The following is a 15,264-nucleotide window of genomic DNA, read 5'->3' as shown; positions in this document are numbered from 1 at the left end:
GCAGGCGGTGAAGAAGGCAAATGGTATGTTGGCCTTCATAGCTAGGGGATTTGAGTATAGGAGCAGGGAGGTCTTACTGCAGGTGTACAGGGCCTTGGTGAGGCCTCACTTGGAATATTGTGTTCAGTTTTGGTCTCCTAATCTGAGGAAGGATGTTCTTGCTATTGAGGGAGTGCAGCGAAGGTTCACCAGACTGATTCCAGGGATGGCTGGACTGACTTATGAGGAGAGACTGGATCGACTGGGCCTTTGTTCACTGGAGTTTAAAAGGATGAGAGGGGATCTCATAGAAACATAAAATTCTGACAGGAATGGATTCCAGGAAGAATGTTCCCGATGTTGGGGAAGTCCAGAACCAGGGGACACAGTATAAGGATAAGGGGTAAGCCATTTAGGACTGAGATGAGGAGAAACTTCTTCACTCAGAGAATTGTTAACCTGTGAAATTCCCTACCACAGAGAGTTGTTGATGCCAGTTCATTGGATATATTCAAGAGGGAGTTAGATATGGCCCTTACGGCTAAAGGGATCAAGGGGTATAGAGAGAAAGCAGGAAAGGGGTACTGAGGTGAATGATCAGCCATGATCTTATTGAATGGTGGTGCAGGCTCGAAGGGACGAATGGCCTACTACACCTATTTTCAATGTTTTTAAATGATCATTTACGCAGGCCTCCAAAAGGCTGTCGATGCTGGGGGACAGTTGGAGCTTGCAGGACTGAGATCAATACATTTATGTTGGGTAAAGGTATCGAGGGATGGAGCGTACTTTGGATAAATGAAGTTGAGGTACAGGGGGGTTGGCTATGATCTAATTGAATGGTGGAGCAGACTCCAGGGGCTGAATGGCATACTTCTGTTCCTATGTTCGAAACGTTTTTATATAGACGGGAGTTTGCACAGTTAGTTTTATTCTGTTTTCCTTGAAATGCTTTTCATGCCAGTGGCAATTGTCATGTTACAAGACTTTCAACAAGTGTCCTGATGTTGTACCATATGATTTGAACTTGCAGTGATAGTTTTGTTTCCCTTAGGAATGTAGGCCATTCAGCCCCTCAAACCTGTTCCGCCATTCTGATACATCATGACTCATTCAGACCTCAAGCCCATTTACCCACCATTGCTCTATATCTCTTAATAACCTTGCCTAATGGAAATCTGTCGATCTCGTTCTTGGAAATGTTAATTAACTCAGTATCGTTTTTCTCTGATTGTTTTGCCAGCCAGTGCTCTGTTGAGAAAAGAACAGCAGTGATCTTTTTCTAGCGAGGCTTTAGTTTGGGATTCCAGTTTTGTATTTGTTTCTTGTGTGCATCAGGGTGAGCAGAACACATTGCACTTTTGGCACCCACTGTCAAAATCAAGTACTTTTCAGGTAGGCATGTAACAGTATAAATACAGATTGGCACCGCTCTGTCGAGAACTCCCTAGTCAGGAATAGCACAAATTAGATGCAGAGTAAAACCCCTCTGCACTGCCCTGTGCAGTGCTGCTGAGTGGGGTGCTACACTTGTTAGACTCAGGATAAAACTCCTTTTTACTCTGCTCTCTTAAGCATCCTTGGTCAAGTATAATATAGTTTAGTGGCACATTAAGGCCAAAATCAGATCAGCATGATCTTATTGAATGGCGGAGCAGGCTCGAGGGACCAAATGGCCTACTACTATTTCTTGTTATGTTTTTATTCACACTGTAACTGTAATGCTCGTGCAAAACGGTTTTAATTATCACTACAGTTAGTGTAAATGCAGCCTAAATCGAGATTCAGAGACTAACTTGAGACTGGCTGGAGGAGGGCGTCTTGATCTACTTCTCTTCAGAGTCAGGTTAGGCCTTCACATCCGATTTACACCACCAACATTTAGCATTGGCGCAGAGCTAAAGCTGCTTTGCACTGATTTAAACTTGTTTGAATACACCGTAAAGATCTCTCTACTGCATCCCAACAATTCTGCTCATTTGATTGGAGCTGCTCAGAATGAGAGATCCAGTTTATGCAAGTACATATGCGAGGGGTCAGCCTGAGGTCTGAAATGGAAGTAGATAAGCATCTGCTTTCAATTGAGAGAGATTGTGTTTGTATAGAAAACTGGTGGAATTCAGAGATGTTAGATGCCTTTCCAGTTAAACGGCTACTGGTGTTCCAAGCTGGACTGCACATACCCTGTTTATATTTCAGAACAGTGATTTGAAATGGTTCTGGAATAGGTTACCTGGTACAAAATGTAGTCATTTTTACCAGTGAAGGTGCTGCTGCCCTCAGAGGAGCTCTGGATCACTTCTCCTGAGGAGGTTCTTGGTTCGTGGAGCAGCAATACCACCTGTTTTTGTTTTGCTGAAGGAGTTACAACTCACAGTGGCAGCAGTCCTGTAATAATCAGTGAGACACCATGTTGTGCAGAGAACTATAATCATCAGCTGGGGAAAATGTCAGAATTAGAAATAAAGACTTGCATTTCTATAGCGCCTTTCAAGACTTCTTGATGTTCCAAAGCCAATGAGATACTGTTGGAAGTGTAGTCACAGTTGTAATGTAGGAAATGCGGCGGCCAATTTTCACACAGCAGGGTTCCACAAACAGCAATGTGATGATGACCAGATAATCTATTTTTGTGAAGTTGATTCAGGGATAAATATTGGCTAGGGCACCGGAGGTAACCCTGCTCTTCGAAATAGTGCCACGGGATCTTTTACATCCAACTGAGAGCACAGACAGAGCCTCGGTTTAACGTCTCATCTGAAAGACAACACCTCCGACAGTGCAGCGCTCCCTCAGTACTGCACTAGAGTGTCAGCCTCGATTTTTGTGCTCCGAGGCGAGAGTGCTATCCACTGAGCTGCAGCTGACAGAGTTGGAGGAAACTGAAATCATTTGTAACTGCAAGAGGATTAAACATCTGAGCTCTGGCCAGCAGCTTTGTTCCACTTTTACCTTGAAGCGTTGGTTGTTGGTCTACTTATTTCAAACGTCATGGAAAACAGGATTATATGATTCCTCTTTTGAAAACTGACTTTCTCGGATCTTTGATGTTGATGGGCAAGCTGAACCAATGATCTTGCAGCCATAGCTAAATGGTTTATAGGTGAAGTGTTTTTCAAGATCATAGTGGATTAGCACTCCAGCAGCATAGGGTATTATATTTTTTCTCTGGGGGAGATTTGAGCTTTGGTCCTGCAGTTTAATGGTATCATCTGGAACCCTTTGATTAGCTGATTCCAACCTCTGATCACCTCAAGGTACCCATTCTATACGCTACATAAACCATCCCTACCCTTTAATTAAATTCCAGATAGCATCACCCCCATGAAATCTATTCTACTTCAAAACTATCCAGTTCCCTGATTCTGGCTTTCATCTTACTCCCAGACAGCCATCATTCCATTTACAAACCATCCAAAACTTCAATTCGATTGTAACTCACTCCTTGGGTATTCATTATTCTATATCTCGCCCCTCCCTATCTCTGTAATCTCCTCCAGTCCCAGTAAAAAAGCAGGGAAGTCTTGCTACATCTATACAAGGTATTGGTGAGGCCATACCTGGAATACTGTGTGCAGTTTTGGCTTCCATACTTACGAAAGGATATACTTGCTTTGGAGGCAGTTCAGAGAAGGTTCACTAGGTTGATTCCGGGGATGAGGGGGTTGACTTGTGAGGAAAGGTTGAGTAGATTGGGCCTCTACTCATTGGAATTCAGAAGAATGAGAGGTGATCTTATCGAAACGTATGAGATTATGAAGGGGCAGAGAGGATGTTTCCAATGATGGGGGAGACTAGAACTAGAGGGCACGATCTTAGAATAAGGGGCCGCCCGTTTAAAACAGAGATGAGGATAAATTTCTTCTGAGGGTTGTAAATCTGTGGAATTCGCTGCTCAGACAGCTGTGGAAACTGGAACATTGAATAAATTTAAGACAGAAATAGACAGTTTCTTAAACGATAAGGGGATAAGGGATTATGGGGAGTGGGCGGGGAAATGGAGCTGAGTCCATGATCAGATCAGCTATGATCTTATTGAATGACGGAGCAGGCTCGAGAGGCCGTATGGCCTACTCCTGTTCCTATTTCTTATGTTAACCCCCCCAAGATGTCTGCACTCCTCTAATTCTGCCCTGCTGAACATCCCTGATTATCATCGCTCTACCATTAGTGGTCGTACCTTCTGTTGCCTAGGCTCTGGAATTCCCTGTCTAAACCTCGCTGCCTCTCTACCTCTCTTTCCTCCTTCAAGATGCTCCTTAAATTATACTTCTTTGACCAAGCTTATGCGGCTCGGTGCCAAATTGTTTTATCCCTGTGAAGCGCCTTGGGACATTTTGCTACGTTAAAGGTGCTATATAAATACAAGTTGTATATATAAACAATCCAAACCCCTCAATCGGATTCTAGCTTCCTGGTATGTATATTTCGAGACACTGAATGAGTGACGTCTCCGGGTGAAGTTAATGCAGTTTATGTTACAACATAGCAGTGTTTCTTGTCTGTATCTTGAAGAAAAGATGGAGCTGGAATTTACGCCCCCCCAAGGCCTGAACCTGAACAAAGTTTACCGGATGTTTGAGGGCAGTGGATGTTTGCAGGCGGGTGCTGAGTTACAGTTACTGCGTGTTCTGCTATGGTTTGTCCCTGAAGACATAGGCCAGGAATTTGCGGCAGCGGCAAAGCAAAGGTGTTCACGCAGCCGCTGAAGAAAGCTGCCCACAAAGATCTCGTGATCTCTGTGGCGAGAAGTTTTTCGGCGCGCAAGTGATTTCAGTGCAATATAATGGGAATCCCCATATATTGGGAAATCTGTTGTGACGTCAACAAGCAGTCTCAGCAGCCAATCACAATGCAGAATTCTCAGACAGGGAACCAGTTGCCGCTTTGACCCCCACTTTTTAAAAATGTTCGAGAGCGGGGCACTCTGATGGGGATAAGGTAAACCTGAAATAAATTTGAACAAAGTTTGAAATTTTATTTTTTAAGTTTCTTAAAATTTTACATTTTTATCATAACAGCAATTTGACACGCCACAAAATTTAAATTGGTTTTTCAGGGCCATAATGTTTGTTTAGCAGTCAATATGCTGTTAAAACTCCAGTTACACCAAACTTTTAATGGGCTATTTAACAGCGATATTACCACGGAAAAGCCCAAAATTTCATTAGTTTCATTGAATTCCCTGATTGCCGGCTTATTTGGGAGGAGGGGGGCATAGCACAGCCAGCGTCAGAACAGTGAATGACTGACCTCAACTTCAGGATTTCCGCATTTAATGCACGTGCACTACATCCTGAAGTTGTCAGTTTCAAAGGAGTAATAACAGTAAACGCTGTTGGTTAACTATCATTACCCACTGCAAATTCTGGACCAATGTTACGTAGCAATAAGAAAGATTGACTTGCATTTATAATTGCGCCTTTCACGATGTCTCAAAGCGGTTTACAACCAATGAAGTACTTTTGGAGTGTAGTCACCATTGTAATGTTGGAAATAATAAAATCATGCAACTGGTAGAAAGAGACACTGCATTTTTTTCTCAAGTATAATGAGCTGTAAAAGGAAAGTACAGTAATGTAGATTTTATCATGCTCTATATTTCCATCCTACACATTAACTGTCTTTCCATCTCAATTGATCTTCACACACAGTTGAAATTTGCTGTAATTGCTAAATCTGATCTGATGAATGCTAATAATCTGCTTTGTGCTGCTGTTGTCACAGGTCCACAGCGGGGTGACAATGCGTTTGTAATGCACAGTGTCTGCTGCTCTGGGCCATGGAGGACGAGTCTATCTCAGGGAGTGATCCAGATGTGGAGTCGGAGGATGTGGAAGAGGAAGAGGAGGAGATGGAGGACAACGATGGCGATGACGAAGATGACCTGGAGGAAAATGGTGAGCAGCCATTGGCCCTTTGGTTTCCTAGCTATATGTCAAATAGTCAGGATTGTCGCTGAGACTTTGGTAAAGTTTAGTAGTGGCACTAAGCATGCAAAATTCTTTGCTGTGGTATTTATCTGTTATAATCTCTCGTCAGTCTGGCTCAGTTGGTAGAAGTCACTGAGATTTGAGCACCATGGCAGGAGTTTGACAGTAAGTGGATGCTTCAACGCAGTACTCTGGGAATGCTGCATCATTGAACGTGTTGTCCTTCAGATGAGGTGTTAAAGTGAGGCACTTGCCTGCCTGTTCCACTGGTTCAGGTGGAACGTTGGAGTCCAAGGAAAAGCAGGGAGTTCGCCAGGTATCATTCCTCCCTTGACGAATACCACCGATAAAGTTCAATTGGGCATCCACTTCAGAACCTTTGACTGTGAAGCATTTTGAGGCGTTTCATAAATTTAAGTCTCTTTGTTTCCTTTTTTTAATTGCTTGCTTTTGTTTATCTTACTGTATCTCTAGTTGTCTCTACAACTTGAGAGATAGTTCCATGGTAATGGAGGCAGAGTGTACCCATGCTCCTTAGTGAAAATGAAACTGCTATGTAAGTTAGTGGTTTTACTCCCAGAAAGCATTATGTGTGGTATTAAACTAGCTCTCTTAACAACTTACTATATTTGGAGCTTGTTGGTCCATCTTAATCTTCACTATACCATGTTTAGCCCATTAATACTAAATGAGCTTTGTGACAGCAATGGGAAAATAATGCGGTGTGATACCTAGAGATTTGATGCATCTTCTGCTTGGCTGATATCATTTTTCAACATACGAGAGGTTATTCACCTCAAATTCTTTGGGGGTGCAATAACGGCAGCGTAACTTTGAGCAATCAGTAACTATCAGACCAGAGTATGTGATTTTTCAGCGAGGCTACTCTTGGGAAGGATAGAATGGCCTCTGAGAAAGTCCGCACTGATTCACTAAATGATAATGGTGATGAAGGGAGTGAGCTATGATGAGAGACTGGGTGAACTTGGGTTGTATTCCCTGGAGACGAGGTGGTTAAGAAATGAGCTGATTTGGTGTTGAAAATAATGCAGGGAATTGACGGGTTAGATGGTGAGCAATTCCTCTCACTAGTACATAATCTTAGAATTTGATCTAAGCAGGTAAAAAGAACAAATCCAGAAAAACATTCTTCACTTTACAAAAAAAATTGTAAGAATGTAGAACGCACTGCTACCATGGGCTATAGATGCAGAATTAATTTAGGGGTTTAAAAAAGAGAAAAATATACTGACTTGTGAAGTAAGAGTAATAAGGCACATGGAGAACAGATAAGGCATGTGAATTAAGGGGAGCTTGACTGTATATGTATTCAATAGGTTTGATGGCCTGTTCCTGTTGCTATGCTAGTTGGAATATTCAATGGCCTGCTATTATGGAATATTGTTCAAGTGTCCTGGAACTGCCCTGGTAGAAAGGTTTCTAGTTCTATTGCTAGGATTTCAGTAAATCGTAATGATGCTTATGCACAATTTTTCTGTTTCATCCACTTGAACTACGCAGTATCCAGCAATGGTTCTAGATTCTAACTTACAAGCTTGGTTTGCACCTTGGGAGAGGTTTATTCTGTGGCGTACTGGATGACATATTTGTGGGTTACTTGCTGGATGCATTGTTTTATAATGATGAGCGTCATACCAGAGTGCAAAGCAATTTGATCTCAGCCATTACCAGTGGACAAGTGCTGTAAACAGGCATATCCTAGGCTTAATTAGAGGCTAGGTGTTAATTGTTCAAGGAATCTGATTTCAAACGACTTGAATATGACACATTTTACATGTGTGACACTTTCAGGAGTGATGGACCTATTTTCTAATTTTTTTTTTCTGCCTTCCCGCTGCTTCCTGCAGCCCACCTTTTCATCATCCCCTGGATCGGTTCACACTTCTTGCAGCTCTCAAGCTGATTCCTCCATCCATCGGGAATGATGAGCAAAACCTAGTAACACATGCCAAGCGCAGCGATACACTCAGTCACATGAGAACCATCTCATTTGCACAGCTCGTTAGTGGGTGATAGGTTGATTGTTTAAATTGCTGCAAACCTTGGCAAAAAGTGGTTACTTTCAGGAACTGGAATTCTCTGCCCCAGAGAGCAGTGGAGGCTGGGTCATTGAATATTTTTAAGGCGGAGATAGACAGATTTTTGAACGGTAAGGGAGTCGAGTGGGGAGCGGGTGGGGAAGTGGATGTGAGCCCAAGATCAGATCAGCCATGATCTTATTGAATGGCGGAGCAGGTTCAAGGGGCCAAATGGCCAACTCCTGCTGATATTTATTATGTTCTTATGTTCTTAAGGACTCACAGCCTTGAGCATGCCATCCTCTTCAATCAAATCAAGGACGATTTTTATATTTTTGTGAATTTTACCAAGTTTTTGCGCAGCATGTTTCCATCATATAAAGTTTATTTTTGGGTGGGCTATATGCCTTTCACTGTGCCAGAGGGCACTTGCAACCTACAGGACATGAGCTCAAACTGATGGCTCAGGTAAAGGAGAACTGCTATTTAATCACTCACATTAGATCACTGCGTTATAGGAACAGGAAGGGACAGTTTGCCCAAAAACAGTTTTAAGGTGTTTGAATATTCATAGTGCTACAAAAAGTAAAATAAAATAGTCTTGATGCTCAAGGCCTGTATCTCAAAGTAGGCCCGAAATGTAGATCTGGATGCATAAGTCAGAAGAGTGGGACTTGGGAGGCTGGCTTGGGTGTTCTGCTTTTAGTTGAATTATTTAGCAGGCTGAGGGTTCAATGGGTTGGTGTAATTTTTCAGGGAAACAGCATTTCAGATGCTGCCTTTTGCCACTGTCCTCTTGTGTCTCTTTGGTATTGAAAGGCATCTTTATATTGATAATGTGTCATCAGCAGCAGGTGCTCCGTGCTCTCAACAGTGTCATTGTATGACTGTAGACCAGTGCTGTTAATACATTAGCCACTAGCCACATGTGGCTAATTGAGAATCCGGATATGGCTGATTACATTTTTGAATAGTAAATAAAAAATGAGTAATAGATACCATTGTTAGCTATGTGATCTCAATATTCGGACAGTGTTTGCATGGATAGTTTAAACTTTTTGAGTGTTTGTTGGTAAGATAAAAAGCAGAGTGTACAGATCTTTTTTGATCGTTGTGTATACTTTACTTCCTTGGTTACTGGTTATGAGCTAAAATGGTTTGTAACACTGGTGATAACGCTAGACTTCAGCATGGAGGCACCTGCACTATTGTATGGAGAATGGGGGCTTTCATCGTGGTCAGCTCAACCATTCTGAATAACCATTCCAGGCCAGCAGAAGAAAGCTACCCAGCCAATAATGAGCAGCTCCAACAGGGCACGTCAAAGGACAAGCAACAAGGGAGGATGGGCGGTGGCTCTGGGGGTAGTGCAGGGGAGGGTGGGAGAGCGGGGGAGTGGGTCTGGGGGGCGGGACTGGGGGTTGTGCTGGGCGGAGGCCATGGAGGCGGGGGCTGGGGGCAGTGCAGGGGACTGGTCTGTAGGGAGAACGGGTGCTGGGGGTTGTGCTGGGCAGAGGGCGTGATGGGGAGGTGGGGCGCGGGGGATGTCAGGGACTGGGGGAAGTGGGGAACGGGTCTGGGGGGGATAGCAGGGGCTGGGGGCAGGGCGGGGGCTGGGGGGAGTGCGGGGGGCTGGTCTGTGCGGAGGGCAAGGGCTGGGGGGGGGGGGTGTGTGCAGCGGGTGGGTCTGGGGGCAGGGCAGGGGCTGGGGGGATTGCGGGAGGGTGGTCTGTGGGGGTGGGGGGCTGCGGCGGGTGGGTCTGGGGGGAGTGCGGGGGGCTGGGGAGAGTGGGGGGGCAGGTCTGGAGGGAGCGCGGGGGCCTGGTCAACATTCTCAGCAACCACTCTGAAAGTCTAGTACCGCTCCTAACTGCTGGACAAAATCCTAGCAGGTGCTCTAACATGTGTGTCATGCCGGAATTCCAAACTTTAAAGGGAGAGGCTGCAAAGTGTCATGCTAAATGATGGTAGATGTTCGTTAAGTAAATATACACGCTTGAAGTATTGTGTGTGAGGTGTTTTCTACTAAGATTAGTGCATGTGGCTAAAATGGTATCACTGCCTTCATACCTTTGGCGAGTCAGCAATTTGTATTGGACAACATTGCTGTACACATTAAAGGTTGGCAGGCCTTTTGACTTTGTGGGATGGGGGTGTCGGGGGAAGGGAGGCTCGGGTGGATGGAGGGTGATCCACAGATGAGCCAAAACCTGACCTGGCTCCACATCACACGCGCACTTTCCAGAAGGAGCACTGGATCTAGTGCAATAAGCCAGCTCAGCACAGACCATTAAATCAAACTTGGAACCTGTCTGGTCTGTGGGGGTCAACACCATATCGGGCAGCTCACTTACCAAATGAACCTTCGGGGCAGCTTCACTGTGATTAATTTTTAAGCTGGGTTTAATGCGTCATTCTTATATTAGCTTCATTTAATTTATAATCCTTTTCTTTCAATCCCTTTGTCATGATTGCTGACGTTTTCTTTCCCCCCCGTGGGCTAAAATACATTGCAGATTACCCAGCTGCTGTACAGTGGCTGCACTGGCAATGGAGAAAGAAGTGAGTAAAGGGGGAGGACAAGAAGTACAAAATCGAGGGAATGTGACCGAGATGGAGGTGCAAAAAAAGGTGCAGAGAACTCAATTTTAACAAGGGAATAAAATAGAAAAAGATGTCAAATAAAAAGATTCTTGCTCGTTTTGAGGTGTTCTGGTACAGGTACTACATACTCCACAGTCGTGCATAAACAAGACAAGTCACATGTACCCATTGATTTTGTTTTTCAAAACACACTTTTTAGAGAAAGTCTGGGAGGCCGGGATTGCTGGTTCTAATCAGCTTGCACTAGTCTGATTCATCTCCCTCACTTGTGTTGACAGGCCTGCCTGTGTGTGAAGCCTTGCTCTTTATAGTCCTCGGGGTTGTTCGGTATGCTGAGGACTGTTCCTGTCAGTGGACTGCTGTTACTTGTGTAACGTCGAGCTAGAACGTACCACTTGAGGCAACAGGGATAAGATGGTTCAGCACAGTGTGATGTCACGAAGTAACTCACTGCCTCGAAACTTTTGTCAGTTCCTGTTGAATCAAGTAGCAGCTCCTGCCCTGCCACTAAGTGAAGCTCAGTATGTCGCACTCACTCGTTGTGTAACTGAGTTATGTAAGGAGAGGGGGTGGAGAGTCATGTACACGATTCATCATGCTCTATGCATGCATTACACTGCAGAAAAGCTTATTGTCTCTCTCCAGCAGTCCTGTCATTTTCCCTTCCAACTTGTACAGTTTTGGGAAGTTTAGAGAGTCCCATAGGTACTCTGCTCATTTTCTGTCGTTCCTCTCTTTTAAACAATGACTTATGTTTAAGTGGTTGGTACTGATTATTATAAAATGAGAAATGATAGGTATTCTGAGGCACAAAGCCTTCCCCTTGTCTGCAGAGGAAACATTAGCATCCCCAATCATCTTAGGACATCACAGGGTTTGACAAGCACAACTAGGTTATGTGACTTTCAAACACCCACAGTCTCGATGATTGGTCAGCTGGGACTGCGCATCATGTAGCACAACCTAGGCACTGTCAGCCTGCACAGCAAATCCTATTTTGAAATGACAGAAATTGCTATAAAGGAGGGCAAATGTGTGTGTGTGTGTGTGTGTGGTCCTGGGAGTTCAGATTGCATGTCAAGCGCTCAATTAGGTGTGTGAATGGGAATTCTCTCAGCCTTCCCGATCACTGCTCAAGTGCTGAATGCCTACCACAGAGACTCTTGTTTCATTCAGGGTTGGAGTTGCACATTGTGTAGGAAGTACAATTATGCTCTTTGGAAAATAACCACTTTCATCTTGTTTGGATCCAGACACTAAATTGACTGCACACGCTCAGAATCTGCAATGGGAATTTTAAAGTTTCTGGCTGTGACCTTTGGGGGAAAGTCTCTCCAGGCAGCAATGTAAAAATAGCATTGCTGGCCTGTATGGCAGTCAATGACATGCAGCCTTTATTGCTAGGGGATAGCACTATGTAGCATAAATGGCATGTCAGACTGTTAATGCACGGCAACAGATGGCCATGATGATGTGTTTGCAATGCCTGCTGGTTTATGAGGGTTGGGGATTATAAGGTCCTTCTGCACAACCAGGAAGAGAGACTGGTCAGGTGAGTCCATGGCCTTGTCCCTTCCTTTCTCTGTAATCTCTTTCAGCCTCACAACCCCACAAGATATCTACGTTCCTCAAATTCTGCCCCCTTGAACATCCCTGATTATAATCGCTCAACCATCGGTGGCCGTACCGTCAGCTGCTTGGACCCTAAGCTCTCGAACTCCCTCCCGAAACTTCTCTGCCTCTCTAACTCCCTTTCCTCCTTTAAGACGCTTCTTAAAACCAACCTCATTGACCAAGGCCGTAATTTCTTCTCGTGTGGCTCGGTGTCAAATTTATCTGTTTTGTCTTATAACACTGCTGTGATGCGCCTTGGAACGTTTGACTACGTTAAAGATGCTATATAAATAAAAGTTATTGTTGAGTCTTCCCAGCACCTCTCGTGTCGAGCAACAGTTGAGAGAGGGCTGGAAACAGGTTGGTAGCGAGTGGTCCGTGGAACCACCTCGGGGAGCAGCGCGAGCTGGTGCAGGAGGGAGGTGAAGTGAGCAACTGGATTGGACATCACCATAATACAGGTCGCTGATTGGAGCGTGGGCAGGAGCGGCAAGTGATCATGGAGCGACGTGATCAGGGCCTAGGAGAGGCGTGAGTTATGGGGCCCAGCAGAAGCAAGATCCCTGGGGCTGCACGAGCCAGCCTACACTACAATTGTATGCACACTCGGTCCGTGCAGCAGAGCTGGTCTCCAGTCGCCTTGGTTTAATCCTTGCCACACACAAGACCTAGCTGGTGTGCAACGGCCACTACACGTTAAATAATCCACGCAAAGGCATCTTCCACCCTTCAGGATGTAGTTCGGGATCTGGAATATCAGGTCCCTCATTGAAATACCTATCAACTCATCCCTTTTTGGTGTGGAAGCAAGTCATCCTCGATACAAGGGACTGCCTAAGAAGAAGGTTACCAGTCCTATTGACCAGGGCATATGTTTGGTTCTATTTGGTTTGAGGCGGGGGGTGGATGCGGCAGTGAGAAGGTAGGTGGGAGTAAAATGCTTCAGTGATGTGTGTTTCTGTTCGATAGCAAGTTTTTGTTTATCTTTAAAGCCCCACCAGAAGGAGATTCTGTTGCTTTAAATGTTTTTGAAGGATCGTCATGCCTACAGTTGCCAACAACAACAAAACCTTGCATTTATATAGCGCCTTTAATGCCGTAAAACGTCCCAAGGCACTTCACAGGAGTGTTAATCAAAATTTGACACCGAGCCACATAAGGAAATATTAGGACAGGTTACTAAACGCTTGGTCAAAGAGGTAGGTTTTAAGAAGCATCTTAAAGGAAGAAAAGTAGAGAGGCGGAGAGGTTTAAGGAGGGAATTCCAGGGCTTGGGGCCTTGAAGAGTTAGGAAAGGTGACAAAAAGCACGTTTGAATAGATAGTCGTTAAGAGGCTTTTGACGTGTAGAAAGGTGGAGAGCATTCAGAGTGTAAGGCCTAGACGGGCTGAATGTTGTGTGGTGGATGATAGAACGAAGGGAGAGGGAGAGATACAAAGAGGACCACATCCAGATGAGCAGAAGGCACGTGCTGACACCTGGAGGAAGATGTACAGATTAAAAAGTATGGCAAGGTTGTGAAGGGATTCGTAAATCAGAGTGAGAATTCAATGGATTGGACTTGGTGGCGATTGGTGAGGAGAGCTGGGATGAGTACTGATCACCCCCGTCAAACCCCATGAAATATATGGTCTGAAAGCCCAGATTTGGACCTAGGCCTGCTGTGGGTGGATGGTGAGTACAGACTTAGTTTGTATAATGTTGGTCCACAGAATTTGTTTTTTATTTCTAGTTTGCTCCCCTCCTCTGCTGAAGCCAGTAACTCTTGCTGTGCTATAGATCAAGGTGCTGTGCAGGAGATTTCAACCCAGCGCAGTCTCTACTTGATGTCCAGCAGTGGCCAGTGGATCAGGAGCAGGAGCCCCGGCCCAGCGGGAACTGAGGTCACTTCGCATGCGCTCAACTAACTGATCCCAGTCTGGAGATCGAATGCTATGACTCAGTACCACTCTGGTGCTGCATTCACCAACTGAGCCATCAGGGAGCCTTTGATCCCTTGAATCTTTTTATTTAAAAAAACCATACTTTACAATGAATCTTTCAAATAACAGCCGTGCTATCTGATGACTCAGGCGCATTTATATAGCACCTTTCACGACCTCAGGGCGTTCCAAAGCGCTTTACAGCAGAAGTCCTTTTGAAGTGCAGTCACTTTGTAATGTAGAAAACGCAGCAGCCAAATTGCGCACAGCAAGCTCTCAAACAGTAATGTGATAATGACCAGATAATCTGTTTTTCCAATGTTGGTTGAGGGATAAATGTTCGACAGAACACCGTGGAGAACTCCTCTGCTTTTCTTGGGAATAGTGCCATGGGATCATCTATATCCACCCGGGAGGGCAGGCAGGGTCTCGGTTTAATGTCTCATCCGTGAGTAGGATGTTATTGTCTTGTGGCTCTTTTTGGAGTCTGCAAGAAGAAAGGAAAATAATTCAGCTGCACGATAATGTGCTGTGCATGTCGTATGTATAGATTCTCTTTGGTCGAGCCCTGGCTGAGTGTGAACTGTTATGTAAGGCTCTTTGTTCAGGTCCTGCTGCTACCGCTCGCTTGAATTAATTGCAGCCGTTGGGTTTGAATGGCTGGATTTCAGCTAGCACTTTGATGGTAATTTAGCCACTGGTTCTGGATAATAATCAGCCCAATTACCTGCGCTGAGGGGTAATCAGAGCAGCTGGCACCTGCGAGAGGCACAGACTTGGCAGCTTACACACCGAGCAGTATGTTACTCCTAGATGACACCCATCGTTTAGCAGGTAAATAATGTTTTCTCCCAGTATTGGGAGTCCAAGAATTCCCGCCCCTTCCATCTTAACTGCTACTCATTACATGTAACAGCAGTATTTAAAATGAGCCTAAACCAAGAGCAGGAGTTTATGCTGTGAACATCTGCACTGTGCTCGCAAGCAGTTTGTTTGCTTCTTGCTGAGTGATCACTATGTACACCGAGCTGGGTAATTGCTTGGGACCTGTTCATTTGAAGCAGAAAAGTCACAACCTTGTGTTTCCAGATTATTTGCCTGGTACATCTTAGGAACTTTGGCATGTTTTTGCCAACATTTTAGAGGGTTTTCCTGTAGTGTAGTGGTATTAAA

The 15,264-nt window shown here is 44.8% G+C and overlaps 1 protein-coding gene across 1 annotated transcript in view; it reads left to right on the top strand.

Moving 5' to 3' along the window:
- The window catches only part of rad54l2 (RAD54 like 2), a 149,787-nt gene that overhangs the window by 44,320 nt on the left and 90,203 nt on the right, over positions 1–15,264 (top strand). The window contains exon 2 of the mRNA XM_070895822.1: positions 5,707–5,879. Coding sequence (XP_070751923.1) covers positions 5,762–5,879 — 118 coding nt within the window. The 5' untranslated portion in view covers positions 5,707–5,761. The remainder of the gene's footprint in view (positions 1–5,706; positions 5,880–15,264) is intronic.

Source organism: Pristiophorus japonicus, chromosome 12, assembly GCF_044704955.1.
Source record: "Pristiophorus japonicus isolate sPriJap1 chromosome 12, sPriJap1.hap1, whole genome shotgun sequence".
NCBI lineage: Eukaryota > Metazoa > Chordata > Chondrichthyes > Pristiophoridae > Pristiophorus > Pristiophorus japonicus.
Note: the sequence above shows the minus strand (reverse complement) of the source record. Positions and strands in the feature narration are given on the sequence as shown.